This window comes from Lissotriton vulgaris, chromosome 10, assembly GCF_964263255.1.
Source record: "Lissotriton vulgaris chromosome 10, aLisVul1.2, whole genome shotgun sequence".
In the NCBI taxonomy this organism is placed as follows: Eukaryota; Metazoa; Chordata; class Amphibia; order Caudata; family Salamandridae; genus Lissotriton; species Lissotriton vulgaris.
Genome location: NC_141698.1, coordinates 395,871,134 through 395,890,787, shown reverse-complemented (window position 1 = coordinate 395,890,787; position 19,654 = coordinate 395,871,134). Strand labels below are relative to the sequence as shown.

General features: G+C 44.6%; 1 protein-coding gene across 30 annotated transcripts in view; it reads left to right on the top strand.

The window, feature by feature from the left end:
- The window catches only part of RBFOX1 (RNA binding fox-1 homolog 1), an 845,440-nt gene that overhangs the window by 453,747 nt on the left and 372,039 nt on the right, over nt 1–19,654 (top strand). For all 30 annotated transcript variants that reach the window (XR_015300686.1, XR_015300685.1, XM_086941201.1 and 27 more), the window contains exon 3: nt 4,325–4,465. Coding sequence is in view for 28 of the 30 variants with exons in the window: in XM_086941201.1 (XP_086797327.1) it covers nt 4,325–4,465 (141 nt within the window). In the remaining 2 variants the exon portion in view is untranslated. The remainder of the gene's footprint in view (nt 1–4,324; nt 4,466–19,654) is intronic.

Here is a 19,654-nt window from a genome sequence, read left to right as displayed (position 1 = left end):
TGACACCTAGCGTGTCCCGGGTGTGCTACGACGCCTGGCTACAGCGGAGCAGGTATGTCACTGTGTGTGCGGTGAAGGGTGTTAAGTAAGTGAGTATTAAAACGGCTTGGCGGGGGTCCCAATACCCGAAGGGTAAGAATACTTTATTAAATGGGCCTCCGCCAGCGGTTAAAAATAAGGCAGTGGGACGTTGGAGGCGGGTTACGACCTCCTACGTCCTTTAATGTGTCAACATGTTTCAGCCAGTGCCTTATCTGTAATCTGGCTTTCTTCAGGACTGATAAAATGTGTGTGGTTAAAATAGGGGTTGTGTAGTGCAGGCTATGTGTCTACACGCCCTAAAGTGTATCTAACTGTGAGAGGGGGGATTCCCTTCTCAAGATCACGCTAGTTTTAGGTAGGTCAGACTTCAAGGTTATTGAAGTGGCATGGGGTTGACCAGGATTGCTGGTCAGAGCCGGCGTGGGACCTGTTGTGCCTCCTTCGCAGAACCAGTCCTGAAGAAAGCCAGATTACAGATAAGGCACTGGCTGAAACATGTTGACACATTAAAGGACGTAGGAGGTCGTAACCCGCCTCCAACGTCCCACTGCCTTATTTTTAACCGCTGGCGGAGGCCCATTTAATAAAGTATTCTTACCCTTCGGGTATTGGGACCCCCGCCAAGCCGTGTTAATACTCACTTACTTAACACACTTCACTGCACACACAGTGACATACCTGCTCCGCTGTAGCCAGGCGTCGTAGCACACCCGGGACACGCTAGGTGTCACTGGGTGGGCCCGATGATGAAGCATGCCACCAACTAGGTTGGTGGGTGAGGGCTTTCTAAAGACACCCAACCGGTGCCATCTCCCCCTGACAAAACAATACTGAGTCACCAGTATGATTACAATATAATATCATACCAACCCCATCCCAGCTAGTCCTTTTTTGTATCTACCTTACCCATACTAGAGTGGTGGTCCCAGGTTGGCCAGGGTGCATACCACTCCCAAATAGAGACCAGATTTCCAACAACCATTGTATCCATTCTTGGACTTATTCCAGGCAGTTTGCCACTTGATGGTGATTTGCACATCCATTGCCAAACATGAGGTAGATGTTAGCCTCTTCCAAGTAACAATGGTATCCATCTTTATATGTATTCAATATAGCAATCAATGAGGGTGTGCATATGTTGAAGAGGGTTTATAAGAGGACCAGTCCATGCTATTCTATGCAGTTGACAGTGCTTATTTTGTAGACACATGGCCCACATCGACCTGCTTGGTCTCATTTTTCAGAAACAAAAGGATTCAGAGCAAGTTGGTTTATCTCACTTCAGTTACTGCTGGCAAGCAGTAAAAAGGATGATGTGGGATTGATGTGTGGAGGTTTAGAAAAACCCATGTGCAATTCTGGCTTGAGCGCAAATCTGATCTGTCTTGATATTCAGTTTTGTGCATTCCTGCATGGTCAGAAATCAGACAGACATATTACATAGTCATGCAAGGACTGCAACGTCTTCCAATGAGTTTCAGTAGATCCTCCTTTTTGTTTTATTAGGTTGAGATCTTAAGACAATAAGTGAGTGACCTTCTGGTGTAGTGTTTCCAATATGAAAGTATTAGTGGGACGATTAAATAAAAGGCTTTTGTGACCGCGCGTATCAGGTGAGTCAGGGTTATAGTGGAAGTCGATTTTACTGGGTCCTCAAGGGCCAAGTGTGTTTTAGAAAAGTTATCAGGGTCTTGAATCAGTATTTTATGAGCAGGCCGTTTTTATCCCAAGGATTTGTTTGCGAGAAGGCCTCATGTCTGCTTCAATGTAGAAATAAATCATAATGGAACATGGCTATTTAGCACCAAAAAGTCACACAAAGTATGATGACCCAAACTGCACATACCAGGAGACAGTCGGAAATCAGTTATCTGGCTACCATGAAGCAAGTAGAACAGGATGTCAAGACTTTGCGCAATAGCGCAAGTCAGTTTTGTAGCTAGTTGATGTAGCCTACTATAGATTGGGGGAGTTACTAGGCTTTGGTACTCACAGACGATCATGTTTTTAAGATTAAGACACGAGAGAAGTATGGATCATTTGACCCTGGGTGGGAATGAGTGTATGTCTATTGATAGAAGATTACAATGAATGCATACCCATGAATAGAGTGTGTTGGAAGTAGTGGCAAGTGCCATAGCAGATGCTCAATTACTTCATATGTCAGAACTTTCACTTCATTGTTTTCGAGTGATTCATTCAGGAGTCCGTTGCTCTTATTTCTGTACTTTTTGGTCATAGCTAACAAAATGTCCACTAAATGTGAGCCAAAGCTTGGTAAGGTTGGAGTGACAGGGAAGAGTTGCTTTAGTGCGGCATGAATGTTGGAGCCATTTTTGAATATTATTAATATTACTGCGTAAGGAAGGACAGCTTCATAAGAAATGGGAGTATTTTCAATGCAAATATTCGAAACAAGAGGCAGCATTATCAATGAGATAATAAATAAAAACAGTAGTGGGAGATAGTGGACAAACACAAATCTATGTAAAACAATGTTGGCAAGGACAATTTCCCAGCCAACAGTGGTATGGACACAAAGCTTCAAACGGAAAATATCGAATAAAGACTAACAAAGAAAAGAAAACACTATGAAAGCACCGTATTTGGAGACCAATCAGATGAATATTTGCAGCTGATTGATGATTTTAAATGTAATTCTTTTCAAGGGGATATTTATCTAGCACAGACTAATGGGAAATTCAGAGCTTTACACAGGTCAAGAATTATGGGCCACATGCATCAATGTAAGGTTTTGCGATTCCTTATTTGCGAAAAATAGGGAATCGCAAATAAGGAATCGCAAAACGGGATGCATCAATTTAATCGCATAATTTTTGCGATTTGGTAAAATTCAAATTTTTTACCAAATCGCAAATATTATGCGAATTCCAATTTGCGAATTCGCAATTCCCATTGAGTCCTATGAATCAATGGGAATTGCGAATTCGCAAATTGGAATTCGCAAAATGTTAATGCATTCCATGGGTACAGGGGGGGGGGTCCAAAGGACCCCTCCCTGCACCCCTGAAATGTATTTTTAAATGGATGTTTCACACACACATGTCCTAAGGACATGTGTGTCTGTAACATGACAGTGTTTAAAATGCTAATTTGAGCATTTTAAACATTTTTCGCAAATTACCACGAGGTTCACCCGTGTGGTAATTTGCCCCCCTAAATGCGAATTCGCAATGTTAAAATTAATCATGCATTGCTTTTAAGGAATCGAAAATTTGCGATTCCTTAAGAGCAATCGCATTTTTGGAATTCGCTAAAAATAGCGATTTTTCCCAAAATGCTTGATGCATACTAAAAAGGTATTTAGGAATCGCAAACGGCCGATTTTACAGAATCGCACCGTTTGCGATTCCTAAACAGCTTGATGCATGTGGCCCTAAGTGCAGAAGCACTCTACAAAAAGCATGACATTACTTTAAACACACTTGGAAGAAATAACATTAGTGCAGAAAAAAATAAAGACATTTACACACACAGTTCAGGCCAGGCGGTTGGGGATGAACTTGAACAAAACAATTGATGACATATACAATAAATCATACTACACATGTGTAAGGCGAATAACTATATCGAGTAATAACTATGTAAGCAAATATTATTGCTACCTCCATGTGGGACATATAGTCCCTCATGGGACATGCTGGATAGTGAGTAGAGCTGAACAAAATAACCTACTTCTTTCAAGAAAGTTTCAGGACTTTTCTGGAAAGTTACTCAGACTATTGTTTCCCGGTTTTGTGAGTGATAATTTCAAGCGAGGGAATAATTTGCATTAAAAAAATTGGTTCGCTGCAGAGAGGACACTGCTTTGAGCAGAAAATGTCTTACCCTCAAGACTTTTTCAAAGTGAAGCATTTTTCCTTAGATAAAAAGTTCATAGAATATTGAAAAATGAAATCTAAGGAAATTTCACAAATGTTGCATAATGTGAAATTTGCTAATTTAGGGAATTTCACAACCACTCTTAAAATTTCACCTGAATAAATGAATGAATGAAACTGTTCTTATATTGCACAAACTTAGCCCAGTGGCTAAGTCCAGTAATCAGATGGAGGAATTTTTTAGTGAAGTGTAGGTTGGGAATTCATGTTCCACTATTGCTTGCTCTGTGCTGGGCATGTTGAAATCTAAATGCCACATTATCCCTCAAATTTGAACTCAGACCATATATCAAGTTAATGGACATAAGTATATTTTTGTCATAAAAACATATTGAATATAGGGTTAAATTAATAATTTGTCTGTTTCATTTTTCCTACAGCAGACAGATGATGCAGCACAGACTGATGGTCAGCAGCAGACACAGTCCTCTGAAAACACAGACAAGACGCAGCCTAAGAGGTTGCATGTATCAAATATCCCTTTCAGATTTCGGGATCCAGATCTCAGACAAATGTTTGGCGTAAGTTTCCATCTATGATATATGCATATTTGCTGTCTATGTTCTAGTCTTTCATTGATTATTATTGTTACTTGATATTTGTGGAGCTATGCAGTACTCTCTTGTGTCCATTTCTTTACAGGCTTGAGTATACTTGCATTTTCCCCAAACCTTGGCGTTTTTCTTTTGCTTTTTTCACAAAGAAGGCATGTCATAATTAAGGCTCATAAACTTTCTAAATCATTAGTCCAAATTATAGTGGAATTTTTTTACGTGCTACCATTCATTTTTTTTGCAAACTCGTTTTTGTGCTTTGGTGTTTGCTTTGTTTTTTTGCGTACATCAGTTTGTTTTTATTTTCCATTTGTTGATTTTTTTTAAACATTCACTCTTTTGTCCTCTTGTGGCTTTAAAATTTAGTGATGACATTTATTCGCCTATTACGATGTCAGTGTGATTACCGACCAACCATAGGTTGGCGGTTCGGCACCCCCTATTACGATGCAACTGCACATGGTGGGGTTGCAAACTCCCATTTCTCTATGGGAACTTGTGCTGCAGTTGGATACCGGCCACAGCACAAGCTCCCATTGAGAAATGGGAGTTTCTGTGAATCCTTGCACCATGTGACAAGCACCTAACGGTGCCCTACACATGGTGCAGGGATTTTACAGGGAGGCACCATAGGTGCCCCCAGGCCACCAACCCTAGGCCACTGAGAAAAAGGGGCCCTGCTATATGCCCCCTAAGTTGCTTTCCGACAGGATTACCATGTTGAAAAGCCTGACATGGAAATCTTGTCCAAATGGCGTAAACGCCCTCCTAAAGTTTTTATGAGTGGCCACTGACTGGCCAACGGCCTCAGATAAAATGACAGGCTGGTGTAATCTCTGACCGCCTTCTTTGTAATTAATTAGGCAGTCAGACTTTAAACCAAGGATGTGGGTCAGAAAGCCTTCTAATCTGCCCCTAAGTTGTTAAGTCCATTTGCCTGAGAACTACTTTTTAAACGTGAAAGCCCTACCATGCATGGACATTGAATATTGCAAAACAAAAGAAAAAAAATACTACGTGACTAGCAGGCAATTAGTAAATAATCACATTAGTCTTTCTTAGTTTGTGTGCCTCTCCCACAGGGATTCTTGAAATATATATATATATATCCACAACATTCTATTCCCAATAACTTTGGCGCCAATTGACAAATCTTCGCGAAATGTTCAAAACATATGGCCCACTCCGGTACGCTGTTATCCTAAAAAATTCACGGTGATTCGTCAAGCGGGGCTTAGAAAAAAGGGGGGTCCCAAAACGTGTTTTCCTCATGCAATTTTCCTATAGGAACCTTTAGCTGCAGCTACAACCCGAACTGCTGAATGGAATTACACCAAATTTGGCAAAAAGGTAACCCTTGGTTCAGAGTTGTGCCTTTTTGGTAGATGGTGTAAATCTGTTCAGTAGTGGCAGCGACAATCAAAAGTAAAATCACTTATATATCTATGGCCGGGCAGGATCCTCGCACCCTCCTGATGACAAGCTGTATTCTAATGGGCTGTCAAAACTCCAAACCAGGAAGTGTTGCCAGCCATCCTGTGCCTCTGTAGAACTGATGGGGCAAGTCCTGGGGGCATGATTAAAAAACAGTGTGGTGGGCCCCAATACCCCAGACTGCCCCAGGGACCACCACCCCCTGGGGCAAAGCATTAATCGTTGTGGGGGGCACGCGCCCCCCGCTGCCCCGGGGACTGCCACCCCAGGGCTTGTTAATGTAATGGTGGGGGGACCCGACTTACTTTTGATTGCGGGGGGCACACTGCCCCCCGCAGCCATGGGGTCGCCACCCCCCAGGCTTTAAAAAAAACCCTGTTTGAGGAGCTCAAGCCCCTCCCACACGCCCCTAGGACCACCACCTCACCGGGGCTCTAAATATTTAAATTGGGGGGTCCGTGACGGACTCCCCAGCCCCAGTGACCACCACCCCTGGGGCTTTGTATATTGTGGGAGGTGGGCTGCGCGGCCCCCTCCTGGAGCCTTGTCATGGCCCTGGGGACCGCCAACCCCCGGGGCCGGCTCCTGCAGTGTTCCTGGGTGCCCACCCCTGGGACACTGTAGTTTGCTATGGCAGGGCGGGAGCCTTGCAGCTCCTGCCCTGCCATAGCAAACTTGGTTTGAATTTTGAAAGATAAAGCAGGAAAGCCTTCTCTCTCTTTCAAAATTCAAATCAAATTGCTTTTCCACATGTATAAGCAACCACTTGTAACCACTTGTAGCCCCGGGGACCCCAACGGAGAGGGCCAGCCCCGGGGGATGGTGTCCCCGGGGCTACAAGTGGCCCAGGAGGGGGGCCACGTGGCCCCCTCCCCAAAATTAAGAAAAATATATATAAAAAAAGAACAAAGGCCGGCCTGGGGAATCGGGTCCCCGGGGCCATAAATGGCTTAAGGAGGGGGGCAAGCAGCCCCCTCCAAAAACAAAAATATTATTTAATATGTCCATGCCTGAGGGCAAACTAGCCCACCAGGTATCTCCAGTATGCGCCAGGGAGCTGCTTTGCAGACAGGTGTTCAGAGGCCATGCCCCTTTTTAAACCTCTCTGGAGCGCAGTGCTGTGGTGCTTACTGAAGGTACCTAGTGGGCTACTCTGACCCCAGGGATCCTTTGGATTCAAGGGGACTTAATCTCTCAACAGTGAAGCGAGGGGGCGGGCCCAGGGTGACATGTGCAAACACGCCCTGTGGCACGTTTTAAGTTGGGGAAATAATTCCCCTTCAATCCTGAGGGATCCTGGGGGCAAACTAGCCCACTTGGTGCTTCCAGTAAGCGCCACGGCCGTGCCTTGCAGAGAGGTGGTGCAGCCCGTGCCCCTTTTTACACCTCTCTGCAATGGTGCTTACTGGACGTAACTAGTGGGCTAATTTGCTCCTAGGGACGCTCAGGACTCAAGGAAAGTTAATCTCCAACCTTAAAACGGGCACTGGGCGTGTTTACACATATCAGCTTAGCCCCCCTCCCTTCACGAGTGTGAAAACGCGACCTGTGGTGCATTTTAAGAGGTAGTTTTAGTCCCCCCTGCCCTATTATATACTAGGGGCTTACAGAGGAGGTCATGCTAATAACAGGGGTACCCCAATGCATAGTGTTCCCTAGTGTATGTAGGTGTTTTAACTGTATTCTAAGTGTCTTTTAACTCTAGGACTGGTTAGTTAGTCAGTTACCATCAGTACCCATCTGAAAAAGTAGAGGGTACAGGATGATTTTGCAACAAAGCCTCTTTCTTCTCCTCTGTTTGTTCTTTCTGCACGTTTTCCTTCTTCCTGCACTTTCCTTCTTTCTTCACATGTCCTAACTCCGTAGGCATAGTTAGAAACTAGCATTTAAAAAAGCTTTGAAATTCACTAAAAAACCAGAGGTTTCAGTTACGTTAAAGTTAGAAATTAGCATTTAAAAAACCTTTTGAAATTCACTGAAAGAGCTATAAGTTTCAGGCACTTTATAGTTAGGAATTAGCATTTAAAAAGCCTTAGAAATTCACAAAAAAAACATAGGTTTTAGGGGTGTTATAGTTAGCTGGACATTTCACTCGTACAAAACCATTGAAATTTCACCGTTATAGTTTGTTCAGCTAACTATAACTCACACGCCTGTAATGCACTGCTGATGACGTCACATATTACATCACTCATGACATGGTCAGTGACATCACTCATGACATCTCAAATGACATCACTGATGACATCACTGATGACATCATCCTTGTGATAGAGTGGCAGACCTCTCAACCTAATATAACCTTTGATACACACATTCAAAAATAGAAACTAAAGTTTTCAAAAAAATGGCATACCAATACCAGTTACAGCAACCTATTCAGTATTTCCAAGATTTACATAAACATCCACTCCTTCACCAACAGTCCTATATAGTCACTCATACATGTACTCACTCATCATATGTACTCATACACCTATACATCCTGCCACTTATTCATAGAGTTACTCACACACATAATCACTCATGCTAATAAAGAATCAAACATCCATTTACTTGCATATACAGTTATACACACACCACTACACTTACTTCTACAGAAACGTACACATACTTACTCTCTTAAACAATCACTTATAGAAACACATATTTATTTATACAGGTACTCTTCCAATCTCTCACTCTCCCATATACTCACTTATATACACCAATACTCACATATACTAGTTTAAAACATATGTAGTTACTCATAAAGACACTATTGAGACAGTCATTCCCTTACTAACATACCCATAAACACACTCATCCACCCATACAGTCCTGCACACATGCTGTCTTCAACACATGCAAACAGCGAGTCACTCATTTATGCATCTATGCACTAAGTAATACCTCCCACCGAACCATACAGACACTTAAACACTCATACTGATACTCCAAAAACCAACTAATAACCCATATAGACACTCATGTAGCTACTCACCAACACATGCAGCCATTTATACACAAAGTGAGAGACTGATCTAGATATTTACATATTTAAACATTACTCGCTAACCCATGTATTGACTAAGATACACTTAATCAGTCAGTTATACAATCAATTTTACAAAAAACCCCATCCATTTAGGCACTTATTTGCCCATTTATTCTTCCATCGACCTTGAGATATACATATATAAAAAAAAATTAATTTTCAGAAAGACACATATTCACTGGATGAAGTCATCAGTGGTGTCATTTGAGATATCATCAGTGATGTCATGAGTGATGTCACTGACCATGTCATGAGTGATGTAATATGTAACGTCATCAGTAGTGCATTGCGGGCGCGAGAGCTATAGTTAGCTGAACTAACTATAACAGCGGAATTTCAATGGTTTTGTACAAGTGAAATGTCCAGCTAACTATAACACCCCTGAAACCAATGGTTTTTCTGTGAATATATATATACACATACACACCTATGGGTGCACGTGTAGGGTCTTTTGCAAATAGGAGGGGCTACTAGGTTCCAGTTGTTTTCATTGGGGTTTGTTACCTCTCCTGTCATGGGGGCTTCCAACTATTGGGGTTAAACATGAGCACCATGTAGCCGTTTTAGCACTTGATCTTGAGAAAGAGTGGTCATAGTTGTTGTTAAATGGAGGTACAGACAGTGCTTTCACTTGAAGCAGGAAACATTAACTTTAATCGCTTCACAAAGATAAAAAATGTTGCACATTAGGAATAGAAAAATCAGGGACGTAGCTTCAGCACGGGTATTTGGGGTCTCACACCCCCCTAAAACATGTATTCTGCAGTAAATAGTTCAATCAGGGATGGTGAGGATTCTGATGTATTTCACCCTGGGATTTTACATTGACACACTCACCTCAACACACACACAATACACACTTTCTCTCTAGTCCCTGCCTTAAAACTTGGTTAGTTTTAAAATTATTGTGTTTTAAGTACACCTAACAATCTGCACTCTTCACTCTTTCCACTGACTTGAAAGCCCCCTTCATGTCCTGCTTCCTATAATGTATCTTATCAAGATATGCTAGTGTGATTGTTGAGAAATCTGAAGCTTACAACCCCCAATCTTGCTAACCAAGCTATGCCTTAGAGCAAAACACTCTATACAAAGATGTTGGTGAATGCTTGTGACCAGAGTATTTATTCGGTAAAGCTAAATGTACCTTGTCCTGAATAGCTTCCCTATGAGCATTTCAGTCACATGTACGTGTACATTTAGCTTTAGGTGTTAGTTAGGTTTCCCTCTCCCTTTGCAGTCATTTTACTGTTCACTCCTCATAGAGGATGCCCAAAATGGATTAAATAAATGACTAGAGTAAAGCACCACATACATACTCCATGCTCGCTCTGCATCACACATGCAGACTATCCATGTCCCATATGGAACACAGCTTTTTCCCACCGGTAAATTAGAATAGACCTAGAAACATGATAGCTATGGCACACCTACCTATCTCGTGTCATTCTGAGAATCTGCTTTAGCGCTGGGACACACTTTTGGTGTAACCAGGCGCTCTACAAATGCTGATCATGATGACATGGCCTGGTTTAAACACCTTTTAAATCAGGAGAAATTCTTAGGCAATTCTCCTACTGAAGTGGAAAGGTGAACTGACCTTTTCCTTTTAAAGTCCATTGCTGCCACTGCTGTCATTTCTTCTCAACATACTGAAGAGTTAGCACTCTTAGAAATCATTCTTAGAAAAGAAGGGGCCCACTTCATGTGCGACTCCAGGCCACACAGCCTCACAGTGGATTTAATTACAGTTTGCAGAAGGCATTTAGTGCACCTGCATGATTATCAATTGGGCTGAGGTGAAAAATAAAAAACATATACAAAGGCATGCTGCGAGGGGTACTAAGAGCATGGGAATTTGCGGATTGAAGCTGACAGGGAGATATGACTCTCCCAAAAAAGCCCATGCGTCTAAGATTACCAGAAGATTTGTCATATTTGACATACCTTCCCAAACTAGCCATACGTTGCCTCAAGTAGAGTATATTGCATAGACAAACCTCCCCCAGAATAAGGCAGTTGTAATATCTTTAGGTGGGTTCTATGAGATTTATTTCCCCATATAAATGACGTCAGGATGCTCTTCATATTGTTAAAAAAACCTGCCTCCAACTTGCGAAGGACATTTCTAAAAAGAAATAATATGAGTGATAGAGTTGACCTTTTTATGAATGATTTCCAACCCATCACAGAGATAGAAAGAGGTTTCCAAATGGCTACAAGAGAATGAGTTTTTGATAGTAGCAGGACGAAATATAAGCTGTAGGTATCTGAAATGAAATCCAAATAAAATATCCAAATATATTTTGGGATGTGAATTATAATGAACTCTGATGTCCATGGGTAGCACTTCAGTTGTAGTATTAAACAAGAGTGATGATTCAGTCTTGGATTTATTGATTTGATATCCCCCAGCCTCATGTATCTCCGAATCGCTTGCAGTGCTGTCTTAATGTCTCCCTGTCTGGAGATAGATACAATGCAACATAGTCTTGCCATAAACCTATTTTGGCAGCTCTAGGTAGGGGAGATGAATAGCTTTATGTGAACAAATCTATTGGGCCATGGGTTCTATGAATAAAGCAAATAAAATGGGTGATAATGGACAGCCCTGGCTGGTTCCTCTGTTGGGAAACACAGTTCCCACAATTTGATTATTTATTATAACTTGAGCTGAGGTGCTTTTGTACAATCTGGTGATAGATATCATGAGCTGTATCAGGAAATGAAATTCCCCCAAAATCCTAAATAATAAATCCCAGCTCACAAGGTCTAATATCTTCTCTGCATCCTGCAGAACAACGGACATGGGGAACTTATCTGTAGTGACTAGATCAATAATCTTGGCCAAGTAGTAATTATTGTCTTTCAAACTACATCTCTTAATAAAACTTGTTTGGTCAGGGTGGATTAAACAATTCATCTTGGCACTAAGGTGGTTAGTGAAGATTTTTGTAAAAATCTTATAGTCCATGTTTAGGAGCGTTATTGGTCGGGATGAAAATATAGCAAATTAATCTTTTCCTTTCTTTAAAAAGGAAATTAAAACTCCTCTTTTGAAAGAGGGTTGAATAAGACCCCTCAGTAGAATGGAATAAAAATATGTGAGGGACTTCGAATTAGTGTTAAATAGCACTTAATAAAATTCAGCCCCAGTGCCATCTTCCCCCAGGGCTTTAGACCCAGGCAACTCTGTTATGACATTTTTAAAGCCCTCGCCACTGATTGGGTGTATTGAAAGGGGAGTAGATTTAGTGCTTAACTCTGGGAGGTGTGCTTCCTGCAGGAATTGATTTTCCAAGGCCAGAACCCATGTTTCCTTATCCGCCTCTTCATAGGGAATCATAATAATCCAGAAATATTTGCCCAGTTCTTGCACTATCACTTTCTGTTTCTCTTATACAGAGATCTTAAATACCTTTTATCAGGCTTTGATAAGTTTTTTCTTTGCCCATTCAGGCCAGAAAATGTTCAATATTCTCACCCTCTTCATACACCCAACAGTTGCTAGCGTGGCTATTAAGGATTTCTTTCCCCAGAAAAAAAAATTTTGAAGCGTCTTTCTTTTCCCTCCACAGACCCAAAGAATGGGTTGACTGCTCAACCAGAGCTTTACAATATACATCAGCAGCTTCTTTCTGTAGGTTATTCTGCTTTTCTTTGTCTTTCTTCCTTTGAAAGGCCATGATGGAAATCATAGACCCCGAAATGTGGCCATCCACTGTATGTTCATTAGTTAAAAAAAGTTCAATCTCAGTAGACAGGAACTGAACGTGTGATTCCTTAACCAGCAATTGTTTAGCTCTTGGTTACTCTAAAATGAGAAAACAGGAATTTTAAAGCGATCACCAAATGATCCGAGAAGGTGCCTGCATGATACTGGAAATAATTTTTATGAATAGTTAAGGCAGCTAAGAATAAATCTATCCGTGAAGTGGACTGATACTCTTTGAATAACAAGAATTCACCCTGGCGGTTGAATTTAGTTTACACCATACATCTTGTACCCCAACTGAGTGCAAAGATCGGTCAAGATTCGTTCTACATTTTTAGGTCGAGCCTGGGCAGCGCATGCGTTGATCTGCGAGGCATGCTGTATTGAGGTAGGGACTTGAAGCTCCGCCCACATTTTTCAGTGGCTTGTGTCATTATTATCAGTAAACTGTGGCTGTTCATTGGTCAAAAGGCTTAGTGGCTCCTCCTTAGTACTTCTTGTCTCATTTTGTAACTTCCCATGGCGCCCATGGCGAGACACCCTCTTACTGGTGCTGTTAATCAGCAGGCTTTAATTACAGTCTGTGAGTTCTATTTTCTCAATGAGATTTGTCCTGTTGCAGGCAGGACACATTCTCTCCTAACGTTTTAAAATACATTTATTGCACGCATTTGCAATGCAATGGTTCTCGCATTTGCGAGAGTTTAAGCTTTTAGCATTGTAAATGACAATGCCTTTTACTAACACATAAATAAAAGGCATTGTCATTTACAATGCCAATAGCTCAAACTATCATAAATGCAATACCTATTGTATTGAAAATGCTTGTTCTTATGTTGCTTGGGATTTGGATTTGAAGAATCCAGCCCTGCCAGGGGAAGATAATTAATGTGTCAATACCCTCTCCCATCACTACTACTAGGGAAAACCCGACTTAACATGCAGCTCCCAAGTCAACAAGAATATTATCAGGCAAGTGTTGATTGGGCATGTATTCTGAAAATATTTTTCTTTTCAGATGACACACATTCGAAAACACTTTCATTTGAAATTATTGTTAATTTAATCCCTCACCCCCCTTTCTTGTAAATGATTCTTTTTCCAAGACTGTAAACTTAATGACAGTACCCTATGGACTTAGAGTTTGCATTCTTCTAAAGTTGTCCCTGCTGCAAAGTAGGCACAGGACAGCAGATTTGCCATATTGTTCGTCTAGTCATGTCATTTTCATAGAAGGTTTCAAATATCTTCATGAAGAGGTTTTCTTGATTACTTAGTTCTTTGGTCCTGCCTAAAACCCGAAATGCATCAGCCTAATTTAGAACTGTTAGAGTAAAAGTAAATTTTTGAGAATTTTCTTGAAGCCTCCTTAAGAATAGGTACATCCTGATAACTGAAAGGAAGGAGTTTCGTGTTTTGGGAACTGTCCCTGAGAAACTTAGTTTCAAGAATCTTGGGGCATATTATCAAGGGATTTATCTCCGCTTTTTTGGCTTTAAAAGCCGAGAAAGCGGAGATAAAATTATCTCCCTATCAGCAACAGGGTGCTAACATGCAAATTCGCATGTTAGCACCCTTTCTCTCTACGCTTCCCCTTGCATCTCGAATGCATGTGTGCCAACTGGGGGCAGTTGCAGGACCACCTAGGAACTAGTACCCAGTCGTTTGCACAAACCTCAAGGGTGTGTGGGTCTTGGTCAGGACATGCTCTCGCTGCTGCAGGGTTTTTCTGATCAGCACGTTTCGTAACACTGTAGAACTCCACTCCATTTGCATTCGAGATTGTGTCTGTTGACGCACTTGATGAGGACTGGCATGATGGCATTGCCAGCTGTGTGGGGAATCTGGACGATGGTGGGTGATGACTTGCTTTGATGATTGCAGGCTTTAGTCTGGAGTCGATCACCTGAGGCAGGGAGTGGCCAGGAACCTCCATGTCCTTTGAGGAGGCACTTGCATCCGTGGACTTGGACTTCTTGGGTTTTTGGGACATCAATGACAGGGGAATGATAGACACGCTGAGAAACGTGAGGTTTGAGATTCGGTTTGCGCAGGCTGTGCGGCTTACTCTTGGACTCCCGCTCTGCGGTTGCCAGTTCCTTCTTGGGTTATCACCGTCTTCCCTCGCTGTCGCTGTATCAGGACTCACTCCTTTTGTAGCTTGGGTTCTCTTCATCGTCCGGGCCCAGCCACTCACGACGTCCCCTTCTGACCTCAGTTGGTTGTCCGATTCTTGGTTTAGACCCTCTGGTCACACTTCCACGTTTCTTGCTGAGTGCAGTATCATGCACATGGCACTGATGATGTAGCTGGCATTGGGCCTGGACGACAGGTTGCGATGATCAGCTAGGAAAGGAGGTTTCTGGAGGAACATCGTAGCTGCATGTGTCTGCTTCTTCTGAATCTGGTATTTCACCGCTAGCATTAGCAGTTAGGAGCAGGGATGCCGTTCAACTCCGACTGCTGACACTCTGGGCAGGACGGTCACACTGTGAAGCGATGGGAGCAACGCAGTTTGCGCTTGTAGCAACTTACATTTGGTTCTCCCTTGGTGCGTCTCCAGTGTCGTCGGTCCGCCTTGGTGGCTGTCTGGTGTCTCTGGGGTGCTCTTGGTTTGGGGTGCTACAAGTCCTCGGGCTTCTCCTCTTGTTCTCTTTAGCGCCCCTGTATTTGTCCAGCTCTTCCAGATGACCGGATTGTCATTATCCTCTTTGCTTCTTCTCCGGGTGCAGTGATATGCACCGTGTTCCACGAAGGCCAACTAGGCCTATCAACTTCAATGGTCTCTGGACCATGCAGGCGAGACGTCTGTTGCACTTCTCGGCTACGTGGCGAGCAGCCACTCACATCGGGTGCTCCTTCTTCAGGCAGCTTCTTGAAGCTCCTACTCCGTGTGTTCCCTCTTCTGAGAATGGCTTCCACAAGCAGTAGGGAGCTATGATGGCAGCTGGCCACTTGTGGTGTGCGACTCTCTTCTTGTCTGCCTTCGGTCACCGACTACTCCGTCTTGAGGCAGCATGAGAGAGGACACTGTGCTGCGTTTGGCCCCTTCCGGGCTCCGTTGCTGCTGTGGAGATGTATGGGAACTCCCTGCTGATTCCAGCAGTGTTTCTTTTCCTTCAAGAGGTCTCTTTTCCTCCTGGGCATTTAACCATGTTGATGTGCTTCTGGGTGCCTGTGTCATGCAGCTCTGACTGCGCATGCTTCTTCTTTACTTGGGCGCCCTCTTCTGGCACAGGGCGTGCCTACTCTTCCTCCTTGCGGTGGTAGTCGTGTACCGCCAGGGGTGTGTGGCTCGCACTTCTCACTTGTGGTGGCATTGGGCAGTCACTGGTGGTGCGTGCTCGGCACCAGTCCCTCTTGTGTCGTTGGTGTTCTTGTTTGATGTGTGCATATTCTCCTGTGGCTATTGCAGTGTCTCTGCACATCTTTTTTGTACGGGCAAATATTGGTGAGCTGGTACCTCTCACTCACACCTCGCATGCGGGTGCTTTCGCTTGCAGTCATGGATACTCGTCCCTGAGGGCTGGGGGCTGTGCGGCCTGTGATGCTTGTTAGCTTCTACTGTTGGCATCTGCTTCAGGGTTTCCTCCCTCTGCCGGGGTTTACTGGCAATCTCGACAGCACTGCGCAGCCTGACCGGGGATGTGTATTGTGGTCTACCCTCTTGCGGTGGCCATGCAAATGGGTGCACACAGAGTTAGCTGTGCTGCTTTGGGCTTCTCTGGGCTAGTGCCTAGCTGGGCTTCTTAGCACCCCTCCAGCAGTCTCTCCCCCTTTCAGCCACTGAAGGAGGGCCCGTACAAGGCCTGTGGTGCTCCTGTTAGACTTATTCTGGTCTACCACATTGGCCTCCTGTCCCTTGGGGCATGTGGTACACTTGACACCAGCCCTGGCTGCCAGTCCCGCAGTCTCTTTCTGCCCCGGTTCGGTGTTGGGCAGCTCCGTGCGCTGTGGGTCTTTTCGGGGGTTCTCGCAACTTTGCTCTCGCTTTGGGCCTGTTTGCCTGCCTTGCTGCCCGGTGAACTGGAGTTGCTGGGCCGCGGATCTGACAGGGTCTTCTTGTGGGCAGGCACATTCTTCCCACCCACACATGTGCTGCCGCTGTGGGCTTATTCACTGGGGGCGTGCCCTGAGGCTCTTAGCGGTGTGCCCCTTGCCCACGGGGATGTGGCGCTCTCTTTGCTGGCAGCGAGTCAAACCAATGGATGAGGAGTCACCATTCATGCATCAGATGCCCTTTTCTCTGAGCCAGGAGATGACGGGCGTGTTGGGTTTTATTACCCACTCCTGGTGCTTACTCATTCTGCGGGAGTAAGCTTGGGTTCCTGTGCCGCGTTGATGTGGTTCCCTGGGCTGCCACCAGGAGTCGCTGTCGGCGTCTTCCCACCCTGCCACGTCAGTCATCCTCTGGCTGCAGGCCTTGCTGTTCTGTGAGTGCTGCTGGACCAGATGTCAGCGCGAGGTGAGGTGCAGTGGTGAGCATGTGTTCCCCTTTTACTTTGGTGTCTTGAAGGTGGTGCTGCCTGCCATTCCGGAAGCTGGGAGCCGGATCACCGGCTCGTGCGCTATCGCTTGGGGGAGGGTTGTGAACCGCTGCCAGGCTGATGTGCTCCTCCTCTCACCTTCATGTGTGGCAGGTGCTATCTGGAGACATTCCTTGGGCTGGCAGCATCTGCGGCCCACCCAGGCTGGACCAGCGCCATGCAGTCTCTCACTGCTGCGGGCCGAGTCTCCCTGGACAACGGTTGGGGCATGCACAGCAGGCGCAGCTTGCGGCATCTTGTTCTAGTGGCGGGCAGTATCTGTTGGACACATGCCTGTGGGTCAGTTTACTGCCCCCTTCTTCTTACTTGCGTCAGCGGCCTTGCCACAGGGTCGACTTCATAAGCGCTTTGCATCGCAGAGGCGCTGTTGGGACATTGCCCCTCTAGGGCATGCAGGGTGTCCCGCAGGTGGTTGTCAGCACCATCGGGCTGCTGTGCTGAGACGCACACTCTTTGGTCACCCACCTCAGGGTTGATTAGTGGCACGGGCTTCTGCGGGTGTGGGGCTGCCACCTGTTCAGGGCCGGTCAGCATCACAGGCTGCTGTGGGTGCGGGGCTGCCACCTGTTCGGACAGCTCATCTGCCCAAGACACATTTGAGCAGCCGCCAAATGTTGTGTTGGGGGTCTTAGGACCACATGCTAATGAATGACTTATGCCGACACAGTGGCTCTGGTTAATAAACTGGCCACGAGCACGTGCACCTGGGCCCTTTTATTGACAGGCTCACATCACTTGTGATGCCTGTGAGGGATTTGCGTGGGGGTGCAAGTGTGCCCACTCCCACAGGGTAGTGACTATTAACTCTGTGTCTGTTGAGACACTAGAAAGTGTCTCGCAGGACACAACATTACTGACACTTCAAGTATGTAGCTGCAGAAAGGGCAGGATGAAGAAGCAAATAGTTTACGGATTAACTTTTCTGTGTCAGGAGCATTTAAATGTGCCCTTTGTTCTGATTTCTTGTTACTGAAGAGACCTCTCCAGACTTTCTGTCTGTACTCCATGCACAAGGATAAACTACTGGTTTCATGAGGAGATAAGGAATGCATTTATGCTTTTTAAAGAGCTTCTATTGGTAGATTAAGCTAGGGGAGTGTTTTGGCCATAGAGAGGTCTAATGTCCAAGGAGGAACTCTTACACCAGTTTAATTTTTCACACAGCTATCATGTGAGATTTGAACACTTTGAAAGCCAATATCACAAGGCCTGTGGGGACTTTGGTTATTAGTTAAAGGATGGGAAGCCCTACTCAATCAACAAACAAAATGTAATCCTTGTCAGGGTAACCCATCAAAAGACACTAAATTAACCTGCGCTTAACCCTATTTCAGCTTGGCACAAAAGCAGTCAGACAAAACTTAGAATATACCACAAGAAAAATCCCACCCTGATTAAAAAATATGGACAAAAAATGTATAAATAAAATGACACCAAAATAAAAATCTATTCAGTTGAACCAGAGTTATGCATATTACAAAGATTTCAAGGAAAACAGTAGGCGCATTGCAGCAAATAGCACCAATTACAGCGATCTGTTTGCGTTGAATCAGGACAAAATCACAAAGCCAACAGCAATGGAGCATAGGCTGGGCATGTGAACAAGGTTGTCCTACTGAGATAGTGCGTTGTGCTGCACTGCATTATGGAGTCTTTGAGAGGAGCTGCGCGGTCCTGCATGGAGATGCGTCAGACTTAGTCAGTGCTGTTGGAGGTACAGATTAGGAGCTGCTCTACAGGTGTCAAGATGTGTCACACTCGGTATGTACTGTTGGAGCCACAGATCAGCAGCACATGTGATGTGAGGTCCCACGTAGAGGTGAGGCATGCTGCATCAGTTCTGAGGAAGCCACCAGTTTGGAACTGGTGATACGAGGAATTGCGTTGAGTTGCGTCAAGCTGTGTCGGTTCCGGGGAAATCACCAGTCAGGAGCCTATTGTGTCCCTATAGCTCAGAGCCGGAGGCAAGTTGACTGACCCTTAGAGACACTCTGATAGTGTAGGGTTCAATCAGCAAGGCATGCCCCAGGCATCATGGCAGTCCTCAAACCTCTAGGCAGTCCTCAAGAAGCAGGGCAGAGTCACTGACAGCTCGGTAGTCCTTCTTCTTGTGGAGTCGGCAGGGCTACGAGTGTTTATTCCTACCTGTGCCAGCTTTGAAGTAAGAGAAACTTTTAGACTTCCCTCAACATCTGGTTCTGGAATTTGCTTCCTTCCTCTGCCCTGGCCCTATGATATATGAGGTGACAAAAGGCTAGTGTGAAGTTCTTTGTCAGGGCAGGAGGCTGCCCCTATTGAGGTACAAGTGTGATTGGTAACAGCTCCGCCCCACCCATCCTGTCAAGATGGCCCACCCTGCCAACACCCAGTCATGCTTTGTGAGACTGTCTGGGAGGAAAAAACAAAGGCCACCAACATTTAGT